Genomic DNA, 18,540 nt, shown 5'->3' on the forward strand with positions numbered 1-18,540 from the left:
TATGGGCTTTTAACTGCTGAAGCCATGTCTCTTTCCCCAGGGGTGGTTCTGACACAGCTACAGATCCGATTGTCCAGCCTGCCCTGGGAGACTAAAAATCACACTTAGAATTAGTAAAAGCCATCTGAGGTTGAAGGTGACAGGCAGATGAAGGGGCTGTGGGGATGACTCACTCAGTAAAGAGGAAGCAAGAGGACCTCAGTTCAGTCTCCCAGAATCCATGTGGAAAAGGCCCTGCATGCTTGTAATCCCAGTGCTGGAGACACACAGGCAGGAGGATCCCTGCGACTTAGTGGCCTCCAACCTAGCCAAATCTACAAGTTCCAGGTTTGGTGGGAGACTAATGTGTCAAAAAAAAAAAAAAAAAAAAAAAAAAGGGAAGGGGAGGGTGATTGAGGAAGACACTCGACATCCATCTCTGGCCTCCACATGCTCATGTACACACACACACACACACACACACACACACACACACCATATGGGGGGTGGGGAGGGAAAGGGAATAAAGGAAATCTGGCACTGCATTTAGTATTTATAAAGGCATTTTACTGATACAATGATATTATATGTGAACAGCTATGGCTAAAACATCTCGGGTATAACATTTCTAAAGTTATGTTCCACAGGCATATTCTGTTTAATTCTTTACATTCCACAAGCATATTCTGTGCTTTTCATCATCTTGAAAATTATACACAAGACTGTGAAAGCTGTATTAATGTTTGTTCAGTTCTTTCTGTGTAAGTATCGTAAAAATGTCAAGTGTGTTGACCCTTCACAAAGTTATATTTTGCTTACCATAGAGAAATGTCCCATTTCTCCCTAGAAAAAGGATATTATTTTCTGATTGTGCAAGCACTTTATGAGTGCGCTATTTGACTCTCTATTTTGACAGCTGCCTTTCATTTGTTATTGGAGAGCCTCTTCCAGCATGTTCCTTCTTACCCTTTTCTAGCCAAGGTGGGGAGGGGGTCAACATTTTCCAGAATTATTCAAATTTAAGCGTTTCTTAGGAAACAAATTCCTAACTTCTTATTCTATACAGAAAGACAAATCAGGTAGTGTGTATTGTGTTGTGTGTGCGTGTGTGTGTGTGCGTGTGTGTGTGTGTGTGTGTGTGTGCAGAAATATCAGGACACTGAGCTCTTTGATTTGGGAATCTGTGCTACCCGGAATGATCAGAACACCTTGGATGGCCAGGCATCCAGTAGGTGCTTAGTTGATGCGTGCTGAGTTGAAGTGTCGGGGCATGAGGAAGTATTGCCATTGTTCCACAGATGGAGACGTGGAGGCTCTTGTATTGTATGCATAAGAGTGTGTTCTCTATGCTAATGAAGAAGCGATTCCCCATCATCATTCTATATACAGTAGAAAACAATGAGAACAGTGATGTGTTTGAAACGCTGACTTCTTCACTGACAGACTCTCCTATACACAGAAGCCGGTCTCTGATGCTAAAACACTGAACCCTAATGATTAAAACACTCACACTTTAGACAGGGAAGGAGAGGCTCTTCTTCAGGTGACCCAGCCTTGACTGCACTCTGTCACAGTGGCTGACTGACAAGTCTCCACACTATAGACAGCAGCACTTGAGTCAAGGATGTTTGAAGAAAGGGTTTTAACAAATATTCAAATGCTCACTGTGACGCTGTTACAGGAAGGAACTTAAAACAGCCTAAGCTTTCATTAATAAGTTGCTGAACACACAGACAATAAGCGTTCTGAGGCGGTAGCTTATGCAGACATTTGGAACACAATGGAAGTGCCCATATTGCTATAAAAAGATGACCATAATATACTAACTCAAAGGTGAACTTTTAAGGGGGGCATGCTTGCCCTTGAGTGAAAATAGTCACTGAAACATTGGTGATGGCAGATTCCAGAAAGCGAGATGGGCTATTTATTTAACTCAATTTATTTCCACAGTACTTTCATTTTTCTTGAAAGGAAAATAATTTTTAAAATTCAGAAGTTTAAAAGTAACTGTAATTCTGACTTTCAAAATCATTTTATTTCTAAAACAGCCCAAGAAACGATTAGCTGGTGCCCTACTTTGCCCCAGTGCCCAGACTGCTGGTCACATTGCTGGAAGCTAATGAGCATTCTGAGGGAACAAAGGAGTGAGGATGGCCAGGCCTTCCTTTGTCACTCTAGGAAAGCGAGACTGGAGCACCACTGATGGCCAATGCCACTAAAGCATGCACTGGGAGGGATGCCATCATATTGTTCCTATGGCCCAGAATCTGAGGGGCTGAGTCAGTGGAGAAGCATGTCCGATAGATGACCCCAGTGATAGGGCTAATTTAAGTTATAGAATATCAACTTCCCGAAAAGTACCTCAGGGTTCTATCCGCATCAGAAAAGCATTCCTGCTGAGCCCTCCGGAGTTCTCCCAGGATCCGTCTCTGATTGAGACTAAAGAGGGAGGAGTCTCAATGAGTGTTCATCTGACTCAGCTAACTGGAGGCTGAGCCTCCTTAGCTACGTTCCCATGAGAAGCTCAGATGCACCAGAACCTGTGGAGTGCTTTTTGCTCCTGGGGACTTCTTCTCTGATGAAAGAGGAAGTCCCTCATGATTGGGTGCTGGAGCCTTGCGGAGCTGACTAAATCCAATTGCTCTGCTTGCTGGTTTGAAGAAGCCCTGCAATCAAAGACTTGCTCTGAGGTCCAGTATCAACACGTAGGCATGCTGGGACCCTTGGGCAGTGGCCACTTCTCTCTCAACCTGGGCTTCTGTACAAAGTGGGGATCTACGGTTCTCCACTTACAGGTGGCTTTAAGAAGTATCTTGGTGCTGAAATCCCAGTGCTTGGGAGGCTGAGGCAGGGGGATCCACAGGAAGAAGCTACCTCAAAATAACCTCGCCAAAGAAGACAGTTCATTGTACACTGCAATGTAGGGTGCTCCGCAAATAGCACTATGAGTTTTGTAGATTTTGATTATGTATTGACAGATACAGGGAGGGAATCGGTACAAGCAGCAGAGAGGTGGTGAGTGCCACACATACATGAGCACATAAGGACTCGAGACTGCATGCTTCAGGGTCCCATCTTAGCTTTCCTTATAAACAAAAGAAGCAGCTCTCCAATGGGGTAGGGGGTCTCCTGAAAGGAGCCTGCCTTTCACAGCATAGGCACTCTCTTATAAAAGTGTGTGAGTGCCCATTCACCTCTCAGAGACTACAGGGAACAGCTCCCTCTGGGACTGCTCTCAGACCTATCCCCTCTGAAGCTTCCTAGTATCCAGACAGCAATGAGGACAGGGGGTACATTTGCTCCAGCCATTCTGTCTTTCTCAGAGTTAGTAACTCCTTGTCAGTCTGTATTTGACTGACTTTATGTTTGTCCTCAAGACATAAAGTAGGAATCCTAAGTGTATTCAACTTAAATCCTAAATCTTGAATGTATTCAGAGAGGTATGAGTGAGCACAATGCCCATACGTATTCTCCATATACATTCCAAATACCAGGTAAAACTCAGTAGAAAACGTAGGAGCCAGTGCCTGATGCTGACACAGGAGCTAACTCAGTGTAGGAACTCGGTGACTCATTTAGAAAGTGCCTTTATGTGAAGACTCTTACACCGTGTTCTCGGGAGCGCTAAGCTTGCCTAAGCAATGCTGGGCTGCTTTCCTTGGCTCCAGGTCTTCAATCTGTTGCAAGCAGCCTGGCAGTATTTTAAAAGATACCTTTATTTCTATCAGCTCTCCTTAGATGCTCCTACTGGCAATGGTACCCGAGCATGGCAAGCCATGGGACAAAGCTGCTGAAAGGTCACAGAGCAGTTGGTGAGCAGTTGGGGTGATGAGGGGTGGGCCCACGGAAGGAGAAGAGTGGGGTTATGAAGAGGCCATGATTGGCTCTGAGGTGTCCTCTGGATTGCTGTGGAATGCACAGCTGTGGACCCAGCTGCATCAACAGAATGAAGGTGCTCTGTTGGACTGCACCCTCCCTCTGTGAGGACAGTAGGGAGCAGGGCAAAGGGGACTGGACATGGGATCAGAAGATGAGGTGTTAGTCTGAGCCCTGGGACAGGACACTCTGTCTCTCTGAACAACTGTTTCTCCAGCTGAAGACATGAATGAAAATTGTCAATAGGTCAGCCCTATAACCATGCTCTTTGGTTTAAATAAAATGAGGTTTGAAAGCATTTTATAAATGACAGAAGTCTCCTAATGATGCAAGTTAGATTGTGTCCTATGAGATATCGGTTAAACAAAAAGTTGCATTTAGCAGCTAATGGGGCAGCTGTATAGCACTCCCCACCCCAGGCTTTCTCAGATCACGCTCCTAAACTGTGATTAGAGAGGGGGGATTATCAGAAAAGAAGTAGTTTCCTATGTTCATATAAGTTTTCAAGATAAAGTTTTTGTATAAAAACCATTGCAGCTAATACCAAACAATGAACTACATACTAAGTTATATAGACCTAATTATATATGAAAAGTTATATGCATAGAAAATCTAAGTATATATGACTTCAACAAATGCACCTACATTATTTTCAAAGAACTAGTGTAGTGGCAGCTGATCTTTAACGTGTACACAGAAATAGCACAGTTTCAACTTGACACCCCGCCCAGGAGAATGTGCTGGATTCCTGTTTCTCATGGTGTGGTGTCTTGTGTCTGGTTGTGCACACGGACTGAAAAGCCGGAAGACTTGGAAGTGCCGTTTCCCATGGAAGGCCATCAGCTTTTCTGATCTGTTAGCTCTCTGGGACAGTCCTCTTCGTTCTCCTCTGAGCAGGACAGGTTCAGGACACTCATCATGGGATGGATCCAGGATGTGGTCTGTGTCACATGACTTGAGAAGAACAAGGAGCGCAGATTAGAATGTGAAAGACTGTCTTTCTACCCAGGCAAACAAGTACTGATCCGGGGACACTACTTCTACCCAGGTGCCAGCCCTGGGGACAGGAAGCAGTTAGAACTGGATCCTGGAGATGTTTTAAGGGTCTTTTGTAACCATGAATGCAGATGAATATTATCACCTCAAACTCCCTTTTCCTCACCCGATGTTGTCTGTGAGCATGTCCTATGGCTGTCTAGCTGTGAGCAACATCTCTGGAGTCTGTCTCCTCTGTTCCTTTTCCAATGTAATAGTCTGGTACACTGAAAGAGCCTCTGTTTCGGTTCTATTTCCTTCCTAATTCATTCTCCACTCCAGCCCAGAGACCTTTCTAAACGACAAAGCATACACTGTCACTTACCGGTGAAACACTAGGTTCTAACCGATTCTGGGTCAAACACATTCTACAGTATGATTCTGGGCCACATTTCTCCTCTCTAGGGAGTTAGCCCACACTAACTCCAAAGAAGCAAATTCTCCTCAAGATCCTCCCATCTGAACCCACAGTCTTCGCTCTATTTTTCCTATATTATAAATGCATGTCTATTGTCCGCCTCCCTACTGCTCAGAAAGCTCCCTGATGGGCAGGAACTGTTTTTATCTCTGCATTTGTGGTGCCTGATGCACTCTCAGAACAAATGACTAGCGTCCTGAAGAGCACTGTGGGAAGAAGGGACAGAAGCAGAGTTGGGGAAGGGGCACTAGGGTAGGAGGTACATTTAGGGTGTGGCACAACACCACCAACCACACTCCCATCCAGTGGATGTATGTCTCAGATTTCATACCCTAACTTAGCTTCCAGCTGAATGATCCTTCCACGTCCACTACCGTTTGCCCAGCCCCTTGGAGTGGTGGGGTGGGGTTGCAGATACATTAATAAATTTATCTCTCCATAAGAGTAGATTACTAATAGTTTCACCATGGGGTAAAGGACTTCAAGTAGTTTAAGAGTCAATGTGGAGGTGACAAGGCCCAGGTTTCTTCAGTTTCCAGAGTTTGAGTGTGCTGGTATAGAGGGAGTACAGTGAGGGATAACTAATACTAAAGATCAATGAAAAACTCACATGGAAACCTATTATTGTAGATGTTTCCTAGAATACATTCATATATAAAAGGTGTTTAGATTGTGTTATCTTATCACTGGGGGATAATGCCAATCTTGTACATAATAGACTTTCAAATAAAAAGCCCAGTGTCAGGTACCGGTGACTTACTTTTGAGTTTTTGGTAAGTGGGGTTCCATAGCTCCCCAAGCCCCAAACATTATAGGCTGGAGCTATTGCTCTTGTTTTCCCTCCAGAACTTGACAGTAAGACCCTACTGCTGAAGACACTACATACTTGAGTCATAGGACATGGAGAAATCAAGCTGGTACCAACCCGGAAGCTTCTTCCCTAACTGGCTAGCTTTCGTAGTGCTGGAAGGTTTGATGCATGCTGCCAGGAGAGAAGAGTCATCAACAGTCTTACTCAGCCACGAACTCTGTGGACTACAATGGCAGGTCTGCCAAGATACACACGTTGGTGACACCAATGTTACAGGAGTGACCAATCACTTTCTGATTGGATTTAAAGCTCGTTCCCTAAGATGGAACTCATGCCTGGTACCGCCTATGGGGCTAAAAACTCATGGCTGTCTGGGTCACAGGCTTTAGAGAAGAACCTTCTACAATTATTCTGCTAAATGGACATAGTAATAAACTGCCCCCTAAAGTCTTATCTTCATACCCATGTATCAGCACATCTCTCAACCCTCATCAGGTGATGAACACAGAAATCCACAACAGCCTGACATGCAGACAATAAGAGTCTGTGGAGTGCTCAGTGCTCAGCTCTAAATGGGACGTCACCCCCCACTTGACAGGGTGCAGGGATCATTGGGGAAGAGAGGACAGAAAGAGTCACAGGCAGTGAATGTCTGCAGTGGAAAAGTACTGGCTGGATATGACAGAGCTGTTATACTCATGAACTCACAGCAGCTGTGACAGCATGCACAGGACCTGCACAAGATCAGGCCAGCCGAAATCCCTGCCTGACAGGGAGAAGTACATGAAGTCCCTCCTAGCCGAGGAGCTCCTGGCACCTGATGGCTGTGGGGAAGGGCAGAGTCAGTTTTTTTATTTTTCCAGGGATTTGGCTCCTGAGAGGCTACGCACACTCCAATGGACTGTCCTACATGCATCTACAGATAGTGCTAAGTAGACTTAGTGAGCTTGGGGGGGGGGGGATAAAAAAGAGCACATGAAGTTGGGAGAGAAAAGTCATAGGGGTGGGTGAGGGAGGAATGGGAGGAAGGAAATGGGGAACGGATTTGATCAAAGCACCCTGTAGGCCTGCCTGAAATTATCAAACAATAAATAAAACCTTAAAAAAGGAATCATTATTCTCTCAGCAGTAATTCATATTACCACTCTCTTTAAAATGGTTTAAAGGGATTTCTCATGAAGGCTCACCTTACTAGAGCATCAGCTTAGCCCAGACTCATTTCATTTCAAGGGCTTTTTGTGGCCTAAACTGAAAGCACTGGTAAAGAAACATTAAGGAGTGTAACCAAGAGGGCTGGAGCACCCCTGCAAGGAGAGACGAACAGAGTGCATGTTTAAAAGGAGTGTGCTGGGGAACACTGCTTTGTGGATTTGGCAGTCTCAGTATCTCGAGACTCAATGTTTACCAGCACAGACAGTTACAATGTATTGGTGCAGTTCAGAGAGTGTCATTTAAATTCTTTTAAATACTTCTTCCCTTATAATGTTACCTGAATGGGGAGAGCAGGAATAAGAAAACCAAGAATAATTATCCGCAGGATAAGTTCAGGTACATGCTTTGCTATTTGACATTTTACAAGTGATATTCTCATCCTTGAAACATTAACTATGTAACCATATAGACCTTGGTAAGTTGGTAATGTAGAGTAAATGAAAGCAAGATGTTTAAGAAAAGATATAGTTACTAACTGTCTGCAACTGATATTAGAAAGTTCTACCTGAAATCTGTTCTTGTTAATAACCTCCATTAACACTTTTTTAAAAATAAATTTATTCATTTATTTTATGCCCTGACTTCAGTTTCCCCTCTGTGCTCCCCGCTCCACCAGATCCACAAATCCACTCCTCCTCTGTTACTGTTCAGCAAAGGGCAGGCCTCCCATGGGTGTCAACAAAGCATGGCATATCAACTGGAGGTAGGACTAATCTCCTCCCCTCATATTAAGGTTTGGTAAGGCAACCCAGTATGAGGAATAGGTTCCCAAAAGCCTGCTGAAGCATCAGGGACAGGCCCTGCTCCCACTGCTAGGAGTCTCACAAGTGGACCAAGCTACACAACTGTCACACATATGCAGAGGGCCTAGGTCAGTCCCATTTAGTCTCCTTAGGTGTCAGTCCAGTGTCTGTGAGCTCCTATGAGCCCAGGTTAGTTGTCTTTGTGGGTTCCCTTGTGTGGCTCGTATAATCCTTCCTCCCTCTCCTCAACAGGATTCCCAGAGCTGGGCCCAGTGCTTGGCTGTGAATCTCTGCATGTGCTTCCATCAGTTACTGGATGAAGGCTCTCTGATGACACTTGGGGTAGTCACCAATCTGATCACAGGAGATGGCCTGTTTAGGCTACCTATCCACTATTGCTAGGAGTCTTAGCTGGGGTCATCCTTGTAGATGGAATTTGAAAAAAATCATCCTGAGTGAGGTAACCCAGACCCAGAAAGACAAACATGGTATGTACTCACTCATAAGTGGTTATTATCTATAAAGTAAAGGAGAACCATGCCACAATCCACAGCCCCAGAGAAGCTAGGTAATAAGGAGGGCCCAAAGAAAGACACATGGATTTCCCTGGGAAGGGGAAATAGAAGAAATCTCCTGGGTAAACTGGGGGTGGGTGGGAATGGGAACATGAGGGAACAGGTTGGGGGAGGATTAGAGGAGGAGAGTAATGAAAGAGATGTCTGATGAGGGGTATTTCAGGGTCAGGTAGGAACTTGGTGCAAGGGAAACTCCCAAGAATCATCAAGACTTTAATGCAAAATATGACCTCACTCAAAGGTCACACTGTAACATATTTTACATACTGTAATTTATATTTGTTTGACTAATCTTATGTTTATAATATACTTTTCTGCAAAGATAGATGCCTAAGATAATAGCTTGATTTCATTGGTAAAGAAATACACACACACACACACACACACACACACACACACACACACACACCAGCATCACCACCACCACCAAACCCCACCTGCACACACATCTCTAAATACCAAACATGTAATACCTGTAACTGTTTACTGGAAAAATAAAACCAAGGCAACAAAGAAAGGCTTTTGGTGCCTCAAAGTCTACAATTGGATCTTTGGAAACAAAATAGTACAAAATGATCAGAACCCATGAGACAGAACTTCTGAGGCCCAGGTGGCGTGTGTAAAGGGCCTGACAAAGAGCACACATTCAAGAAATGATCACAGCTAGTTCTATTGACAATTAGAGCTTTTTGATTAGTGCAGGAACACCTTGGAATTCCGCCGACAGTGCTGGAGTGGGGCCAGTCTTGAGTCTACCGTTCAATTTTATGTCTTCGTGGGCACTGTGGCTAATGCTCTTTGACATAATCAGTATGATGAGATAATCCTAGATTTACTGGCTTGGAGAACATTCTAGTATTAGAAATACTCCCCCCCCCCTGATTTGTGTGTTTGGCAATCCAACTAAGGATGGAGAATAAATCAGTCCAGCTGACTACTCTGTTTAATTAATAAAGACCTCACGGTTCATAAAGGGAGATTTTGCTGTTCAGAATGAAAAATTTAGCGGGCTGGTAAATAAATGAAGCTGACTATGAGACACAAAGAAGTCCTCATCTGAACACGCAGTACCCCTGGCAAATGTTTCTGCAGAGACACTGCATCTGACCTGATTTGGGGAGTCATCAACAGTCATTCAGATGTATTTGAAAATCTGAAAGGCCATTTGTTTTGAGCGGTTGCCAGATCTGTTGTTGGGAATCAATAGCTTTGGAGCAGTAGGTTGCCAGTGCTGCGTGTTTTTAAAAGTAATATTAGTAAATTGAAAGACATATTGTAGAGTTTATTTTAAAAAAGCCCAAGAGAACATGCTCTATTTTATTGGCAAAGAAATGTTAAGTGAATTATTTAAATCCCATTATAATTACCCTCCTTATGTTTCTTACCTCTTAGCTAGAGGATCAAATGTGTTCTTTCAAAAAGAAAAGCAAATTTATTTCTTTCAAAATAAAAATTAAGGACAGTCTCTAGAAAAAAGTGACTTAAACACAAAAAGTACAAAAGCTTTACAGAAATCTGTTCTTAACTGTGATGGTGAAAGATGTCCCCTTGTTCATTCTCCATTGGGTACAGGGCTCTGTGTCACTGTGAGATAAGACTTGCCTGGATTATTTTATCATGCCTAAGACAAAGTTGCAGGATAATGAACCAAAGGTAATACATTTCCAATATAACTTTAGGGGGAATACATATATATTATATGTATATAATCAGAAAGTAAAAATAGGCAAGACTTCTTAATATAATTTGTTTTAGGACCCAGTAATGTTGACGTACTGGAGAAATTTCTAAGTGGCCACAAAGTGCAAGTATTAATGATAGCAAAAGAGTTATATTTAAAAGAATATTTGCTTTAAAGGGAATAAATTAGAATTTTATTTTTATTCTGTGTTTATGATACTTCTATGCAATATATAACAGATATCCAACATTAAGATTCAATTAATGAAAACATCTTTAGGTCTTAGATATAAAATTGTTTACAAGATTCTAAAGATGTGTATGTGTGTGTGTGTGTGTGTGTGTGTAATATTAGAAAATTCGCTGTTACTAGACTACTAAAAGATGAATACTGAAAGAAAATTCCTGGCAAAAACTCGTTTTAATAATGATGAAAGAAAGAAAGAAAGAAAGAAAGAAAGAAAGAAAGAAAGAAAGAAAGAAAGAAAGAAAAAAGCTCAGTCGGTCCATGAGCTTTAAATATTGCTGATGCCACCTTTGCAAGTGTGACCAGGTGGGTGAACCAATCGGAGGAAATGAATCTGAGAAGGAGGCAGAGTTTACTCCTGGTCATAGGGCTGGCACACAGCAGAGCCAGCGCCCAGATCCAACTAATGGCTTCTGAGAATTTAACCATTATGTTCAACCCCTCTGTATCCAGGCTAGTTTCCATAACAATATGTGAAGAGACTCTGAGATGGATTAAGTGACCTCCAGAAAGGGGCTCTTCAGCTTTGCAAAATGAAATTAATTAAAGGATTAATTCAATGATCATAGATTATATATGTAAAGCTATTATGTCTTTTAAAAATTCTTTCCTATGAAATTCATGAAAAATGTTATGCGAGCAAATGAGAAAATAAAAAGCCTGTGTGAAGCTCGACTCAGAGGCTTTGTGCTTTCCAAGCAGTAATACTCTGTTGTCATGTATCTTATCTGTGCCCACTAGGCTGCTGGCTTCAACAGGGCAGGGCTATGCCCGTCTTTCCCGTCTCTTCATAGCTGTATCCACGTACCATGAGTGGCGTCAACGTATGCTTGAGGCATGCATCACTATAAACCTCTCTGATTACTACTGTAGTCACACCATGGAGGATAAACACACAACTGGTAGACTAGCTTATTTATAATTGAAGATCAGGTAATTCTCAAATGTGATAATGATGTGGATTTCCCCTAAGTGGTTTATGTGTGTTTATAGAAATTGAGCATTATCAGGGAAATTAGAGTTATCCAAATAAAACCAACATCACCAAATAATTAGCATTTTCTCCTTACCAATAGTCTCATTCCAATCGACTTGCAAGATCTATTCATTAATTTGGGGGCAAGGATTAAAATTGTATGGTAATTTAAATAATTTGGGCTAGAGTTTATTTTCTAAAAGCCAGTGGTCTAAATAAACTTATTAGAATCTCAGACTTTAAGATTTAATTGTTTGGAATTTGGCATTAAAAAAAAAAAAGGAATTAGAACTGGATATGGAGGCACATGCATGCTACCCCAGCTCGAAGGAACCAGTCAGGAACCAGTTGGAGGCCAGCAAGAGCTACATAGCAAGACTGTCTCAAACAAACAAAACGGGGGCTGGAGAGACCGCTCAGCAGTGGAGAGCACTTCCTGCTCTTCCAGAGGACCACAACTCAGTTCTCAGCAACCATGGCAGGCAGCTCACAACTGGTGCAACTCTAGCTTCTGGGGATCTGACACCTTCCTCCAGCCTCAAGGGCACCTGCACTCATGTGGCACAGATTCACACACACACACACACACACACACACACACACACACACACACACTAAACATAAATAAGTAAATAAATAAGGAAGCATTAGAACATTAAAAGGAAAGCAAAAGCTTAAAACACACACACACACACACAAAAGATTTAATTGTTCATTGTAAATGAATACAACCCTTAGTTAAAAAAAATCTTGTTTTCCTACTAGAATACAAAATGTTACAATGTTACCAAAGATTACAGTGATGATGAATGGTCTGCCTAAGCCTTCATACTACCACACTGGGATTTCTCAGCCTCTGAAGGGATCAAATACACTCCATCCATGTTTATAGACCTCAAAGGCCTCCACTGCCAGACAGAGATTTACTCAGCCATAAATGCTGATATCCATCAACAAGGTGCAGCTGTGATCCAAAGAGACCACCGAAGCCCCCTTGATAGGAGATCACAGATTAGATGCAGACTTCAACTTGGTGTGGTGGTGCATCCCTGCCATCCCAGCACTGGGAGGTTGAGACTAGAGGATTGTGAGTTCGAGGCCTGTGTAGGCTACACAGAAACCACATCTCACAAAGCAAAACCCCAAAGAGATGTTCCAGAATGAGGCAGCTGGATATGACTTTCTGTCAGAGAAGCATTTTCTAGTTTGTAATGTTCTTTGATATTTTCCCTATCTTCCACTTTTCATAAAAATCTCATAAACATTACTTTTCTCTACAATTTCCACAGTTGACAAAGTCGAGGCTTAGAGGGTTGAAGTCCTCTCTCTGGCCAAAGTTACACAGAAGCAGGCCTGGGACTGAGATGTAGGTACCAATCACTCTTTCCTATTGGCCACCTCTGTAGACAACTCCAGCTTGCATATGAAATTCTGGGAAGTTATGTATACCCTGAATTTCAGTTTTTCAGCTTCTGTGACATATAACACCTTCCTCAATAGTTTAAGAGATAGATAGCATGTGTTAGTGCCCTAGCTCTAGGCTTGACACATTTCTACACACAGTTAGACAGGACCTTCTCACCTCTCTCTCATACCCCTGTATGATTTTCTATTGCAATAATTTATCACCAAAAATTTGGTGACTTCAAATGACTTACATTTGCTGGCTAATGATCAGAAGTCTGACGTGGGTCCTACTGGGGTGCACTGAAGACATCAGCAAATATGGCTCAAAGGGAGAATCATTGCCTTGTTTCTCCAGCTTCTGAAGGCCTCCCACAGTCTTAGGCTCACAGTGCCCCTCTTCAGCGCGGGCAACAGTCTGCTTCCATCACCACATGTCCTTATCTGCCTCTTCTGCCTCTTCCCTCCATTGTTAAGGGCTCATGAGGTCAGACTGGACCAAGGAGGGCAAGATCTGCTCAGGGTCAGCTGATCAGGAACCTTAACTCCCCTTTACTAAGTAACCTGACACTGTCACAGACAGGTTCTGGGCTTCTCCATACCTGGCGTCTCCTTGACTGCTTCTTCTGCAGAGTAGAGCCTAAAGGAAAAGATACGAGCTAGGAAAACTTCTTGTAACTCGTGCAAAGCTAGGCAAATATCAGCAAGAGTAGATCTGATGTTAAGACAGCCAGGTCTTGGCACAAGCCTGTAATCCCAGGTACTGGGGAGGCTAAGGTAGGAAGATCACCAGTTCAAGGCCAGCCTGGGCAATATAGCAAGACCGTGTGTCAAACTGACAGGTAAGAGGAGCTGAGGATGTATTTCAGTGCTTGCTTATTGCCATGGAACCGGGGTTCAAGCCCCAGTGAGGGAAAGGAATAAATTAAGGGAAAATTGACTTGGGGACAATGCCCATGGCCTATAAAAATTCATCAAAAGCCCTGCTTTTGGAGACTGTGTGCAGGGAAAGGTAAGAAGCATTAAAGGAGGTCAGAGGGATGTGACTACTGGCTTGAAGGGACCTCTGCTCAGGGTCCACATGATAAGAGAAAGAGACAATAGAGAGCGCTCTCTCTCTCTCTCTCATACACAGACACACAGACACAAAGACACACACACACACACACACACACACAGAGACAGACAGACAGACAGAGACAGAAAGAGAGAGAGAGACAGAGAGAGAGAGAGAGAGAGAGAGAGAGAGAGAGAGAGAGAGAGAGAGAGAGAGAGCCATGCCATGAAAGAGCAGGGTGAGAAGGATTGTAGTCCTGCTGAGACTTAGACTTTCTCCTTGTCTGTGGTGTCTCCTTACAGGAGAACTAACACACCAATGCAGTAACCAAACCTAGCGGACGAAGTTTTGATGAAAAAATCTAAAAACGAGGGTCATGGAAGCAGAGACCATTCTAAACTGGGCTCAAAGAAGAACAACCCCCAAAAGATGATGAGTCCAGAGTAGTCATGTGCTCTCAGGGAATGTGTCACTGGGAAAACATGCTTCAGGTGAAGCTGTACCTGTCATCAGCTAAGTGGGGGCAGAGCTCAGTGCTGGGCATGTAGATCTAGATGTTTTATTCATTTTAGGGGCTCTGCCATCCTGAACAACCCAAGCCAGCTGGCTGGCCTTTCAGTTAAATGACAATTTCTTCTCCAGCGCTTCATATTCCTACACCTCTCTGTAGGTATTTATAGAAAATTCTGGGCAAGTTGTCTTGGGCTTGTGATCAATGCAGCCTTTCTGCTCCCATCCCAGGGCTGTTGACTGGCCGGAGAGCAGTGCAAATGTAGGTGTTGGCTACTGTCTTCTCTTTGCAGCTGCACAAATGTTGTCATTTAAAACTCCTTCTCTGGCATATAGCATCAGAGTGGGGATGGCATGGGAAGCTGACGTCTGCTCAGCGCTCGCCCTGCACCAGGGATTTTGCCAGGGGCTTCACATCCCCGGATGCATCCAATTCTCAAACACTCCTTGTCTTTAGGTAGGAATCAGGATAACAGAGGAACTGAAATGACCTACCAGGTCACTCTCAAACGTGGTGGTCCAATGTTAAAATCCAAGCCTATCAGATAACCTCTCTTCCCTTCAATGGCTTCTTCAACTTGTCAACAATATTCATCCACTTGAACTTTAGTCCTCAGTATGCCCTGTTCTGTGCCAGGTCATGATTACTTCTAACAGTTATCACAGAGATAGCTGGGCCCTGGCACTCAACTTTGGGTTAAGATGGACTACTGGAGCTCAGCTCAGGTGGAAGATCTCCCTATCGGGTGCAGACTACTTCAGGTCTCACCACTTATTTGGTGGAAGAAGTGGTTTGAGAGAGCCATTTGGGAAGGCCCACATTCCCCACTTTAGGTCTCAGTGCGCTCTTTATGGTAGTCTTGATTCTTACACATGCAGAAATCCCCCAGGAGCTTCAACACATTCTCAGAAGCCATGAGGTCAGTGGCATAAAACCCATTCTGACCGCTTAGCAGATGAAGCACAGGTTATATTAGTCTGTCAGTAGCCACCACCTTATTCACTGAAAAGGAAGCAAAACAGTTCAATTCACGAGGTCTTGGAGTAGGAGAGAATTGTTGACAATCTCCACTGAAGTGAAGCTGAAATAATCTGCCAAGGATTTATAAAGCAAAAATGAAGTGTTTTTTTTTTTTTTTATTTCCAACCAGAAACCACGTTTCCTCTCTTTCCTTCCTTCTACCATCTCCTTAGTTTCTACTTGTGATACTGTTGCTTAGGATAATACCTATTTGCAAAAGAAAGTTAGGGTCTAAGACTTGAGAATGTCAAATCGTTCATTTTGTGTTTACTATTCTTTTAAATTCTATAAATATAGGCCAGCAAGCTAGCCCAGTGGGTAAAAGTGTGTGCTGCCAGGAGTTTAATTTGGTATTAAAAGCAAGTATCTGATATTAAGATTTCTTTATTACTTGTTCACATTCCTGGGTCATTGCTCCTACACTGCACCAGGTTGGTCCTTGTGACCGATAGCTTGTGGCAGATGTGATGGCGAATAGACTACAGAAGACACTCCGCAGCCTTTGTCTGAGTGCCCCGCATCTCTTGTTGTTCTGTTGAGAATAACCCTGTATCCCGAATGCCTGAGACATGGTGAGGAACGGAGCATCCTGCCAACAGCATCATGAGTGTGTTTGGTGCAAGTATTCTAGGGAGCCTGCTAGGCTATGCTTCATTTCCCAGCCCTTTTAACAGTTTGACAATTCCACGAGAGATCGAGAGAGAGAGACAGAGAGAGAGAGGGGGGGGGGCATGGAGCAGAGGAGGGAGAAGGAGGTAAGGGCAAGTGTGCCAGAGTAATCTAGTGATGCCACCCCTGTACTGCTGGGACTCTATAAAACTGGTTGAAAAAATAAATATGCATTGTTTTAAGCTTCAAACATTGGAGAAAATTTATAATGCAGAAATGGAGAGTTAATCATTATTGACAGCAGTGAATCCAAATCTAATATAAAGATAAACAAGTATAATGAAATCAATTAGTAGCTACATCCAATTTACAACAAATTTGGTTTTACCTGCAGAACTCATAGTAATTTTGGCATATATTACACATACCAAATGTATGTGTAATTCTAAAGTAGAATCATACCGAAAACTCCAATAAACTTTTTATAGTATATGACTTCATGGGAATGAAAAGGAGCTGTGTAGAAGGGCTGGGAGATGGTTCCATGGATAAAGTTCAGATAAATGTGCCTACTGACAAGACTGATAACCTGAGTTACACCCCTGGAACCCACGTAACAGAGCCAGATGCAGTGGCTCACACCTGCAATCCCAATGGTGAGATTGGAGAAAGAGACAGGAGAATCCTCAGGAAGTTTGCTAAACACAGCTGCAGAAACAAGAGACCCTGCCTCAAAAAATCAGAAGGAAGCAACTAACTCTGTTGTGGGATATTTGATCACATTGTGTGAAGATGTGTCTCTGTTTTACCTTAGCTGCCTAAGGCACCTTCTGATTGGTTTAATAAAGGGCTGAATGGCCAATAGTGAGGCAGAAAAGGATAGGCGGGAGTTCCAGGGTGAGAGAGGAACTCAGGGGAAGAATCTGAGAGGCAGGGGATTTACCAGCAAGATGCAGAGGAAGTCAGATGTACAGAGTTGAGGAGAGGTAATGAGCCATGTGGCAGAAGGCAGATTAATATAAATTGGTTAATTTAAGTTTTTAAGAGCTAGTTGGGAACAAGCCTAAGCTAAGGCCAAGCTTTCATAATTAATAAGAAGTCTCTGTCATTATTTGGTAGCTGGTAGCCCAAAGAAAGACCTGGAAAAGTTGTCCTCCAATCTCCACACATGTAATGCAGCATGCATGTGCCCCACCTTATCCATGGTAAAATAAAATAAAAACCAAATAAACAAAAAGGAAGTCAGGTGGAAAAATGACCATCTATCCAAATAATTTCATTACAGCATGCTTAAAGTTTTGGCCATTTTATCATTAAGTTTAAGGATGCTATAACTTTCTTATGCGGGGGGGGGGGGAGATCCTTTCCCAGAATGCAGTGCTATATTTTATACAAATATATGTGTGGATTTACATATTTATTTATATGGCAAGTGAGTATGCCTACATGCATATATGCATACACACAGAAGCAACATGTCTGTTGGCTCTATGAAACACAGACTCCAGTGATGCCAATACCAATTATTCATGTTTACACAGGTAGGCAAGAAGTTCTCTTCTCCTTGTCAGAACTTAAGTAGATGACACAGTATTAATAGAAGTGTAATGGTCATGTGGATGGACAGAAATACTCTACAAGGACCATAAGTGTCTGGGCATTCTCGAGGCAGCACTGACAGTCATTGCCTTGCCTGAGGCTTGGCTTCCATCAGATGTAACAGTTCCATTTCTGGGACGACAGTGACAGGTGCCAATTTCTGTCAGGAGATCATATGTATGCAGACCATCATCTCCCCCAGAGTCTTGGGAGGGTAATTTTAGTCATTCTTTTTAAGTGAAGTTATTTATTGCCTGAAAAGTGTCATCTACCTATAAATGAACCATTCCTCCCTCAAAAGATTAACATAGGCTGCCCAGGCCCAAAAGTTTGGCTGGAGTAAAATAAAAATGAAAACAAATCAATAACTTAATATTTCTGAAAATATCAGTAGGCTTGTGTATGCATTGCTTATCTGGGATCAGCCTTAACTGTGCCTAAGAACCATGCAGAAACCCCTATCAAAATGTCAGAGAGTGAGGGGAAGAGTAAAGAGAGTACCCTTTATTCGAAATTTTTTGGGTGACAAGGACTTTATAGAGTGGAAATTAAAGCACACATATGTTAAGTAGCTATTCTGTGGAGACACCAGCATTAGAATGCAGGATTCTCCAGGTCCAAAGACCATTCTCTCTCTCTCTCTCTCTCTCTCTCTCTCTCTCTCTCTCTCTCTCTCCTGACATCAGAAGGCTTTCTTTTGCAATCAGAGCCACCTGCACCAGAATGATGCCCTTGACTTGCATAAGGACCCCTGCAGACCCATATTTAAAGCCTATTGATGAGCAATC

The 18,540-nt window shown here is 43.0% G+C and overlaps 1 protein-coding gene across 1 annotated transcript in view; it reads right to left on the bottom strand.

Annotated features, from left to right (window-relative positions):
• Positions 1-554: 554 nt before the first annotated feature.
• The window catches only part of Stxbp4 (syntaxin binding protein 4), a 153,876-nt gene continuing 135,890 nt past the window's right edge, over positions 555-18,540 (bottom strand). Inside the window, exon 18 of the mRNA XM_059271512.1 lies at positions 555-4,809. Within this exon, the coding sequence (XP_059127495.1) occupies positions 4,695-4,809 (115 nt within the window). The 3' untranslated portion in view covers positions 555-4,694. The remainder of the gene's footprint in view (positions 4,810-18,540) is intronic.

This window comes from Peromyscus eremicus, chromosome 8a (genome assembly GCF_949786415.1).
Source record: "Peromyscus eremicus chromosome 8a, PerEre_H2_v1, whole genome shotgun sequence".
In the NCBI taxonomy this organism is placed as follows: domain Eukaryota; kingdom Metazoa; phylum Chordata; class Mammalia; order Rodentia; family Cricetidae; genus Peromyscus; species Peromyscus eremicus.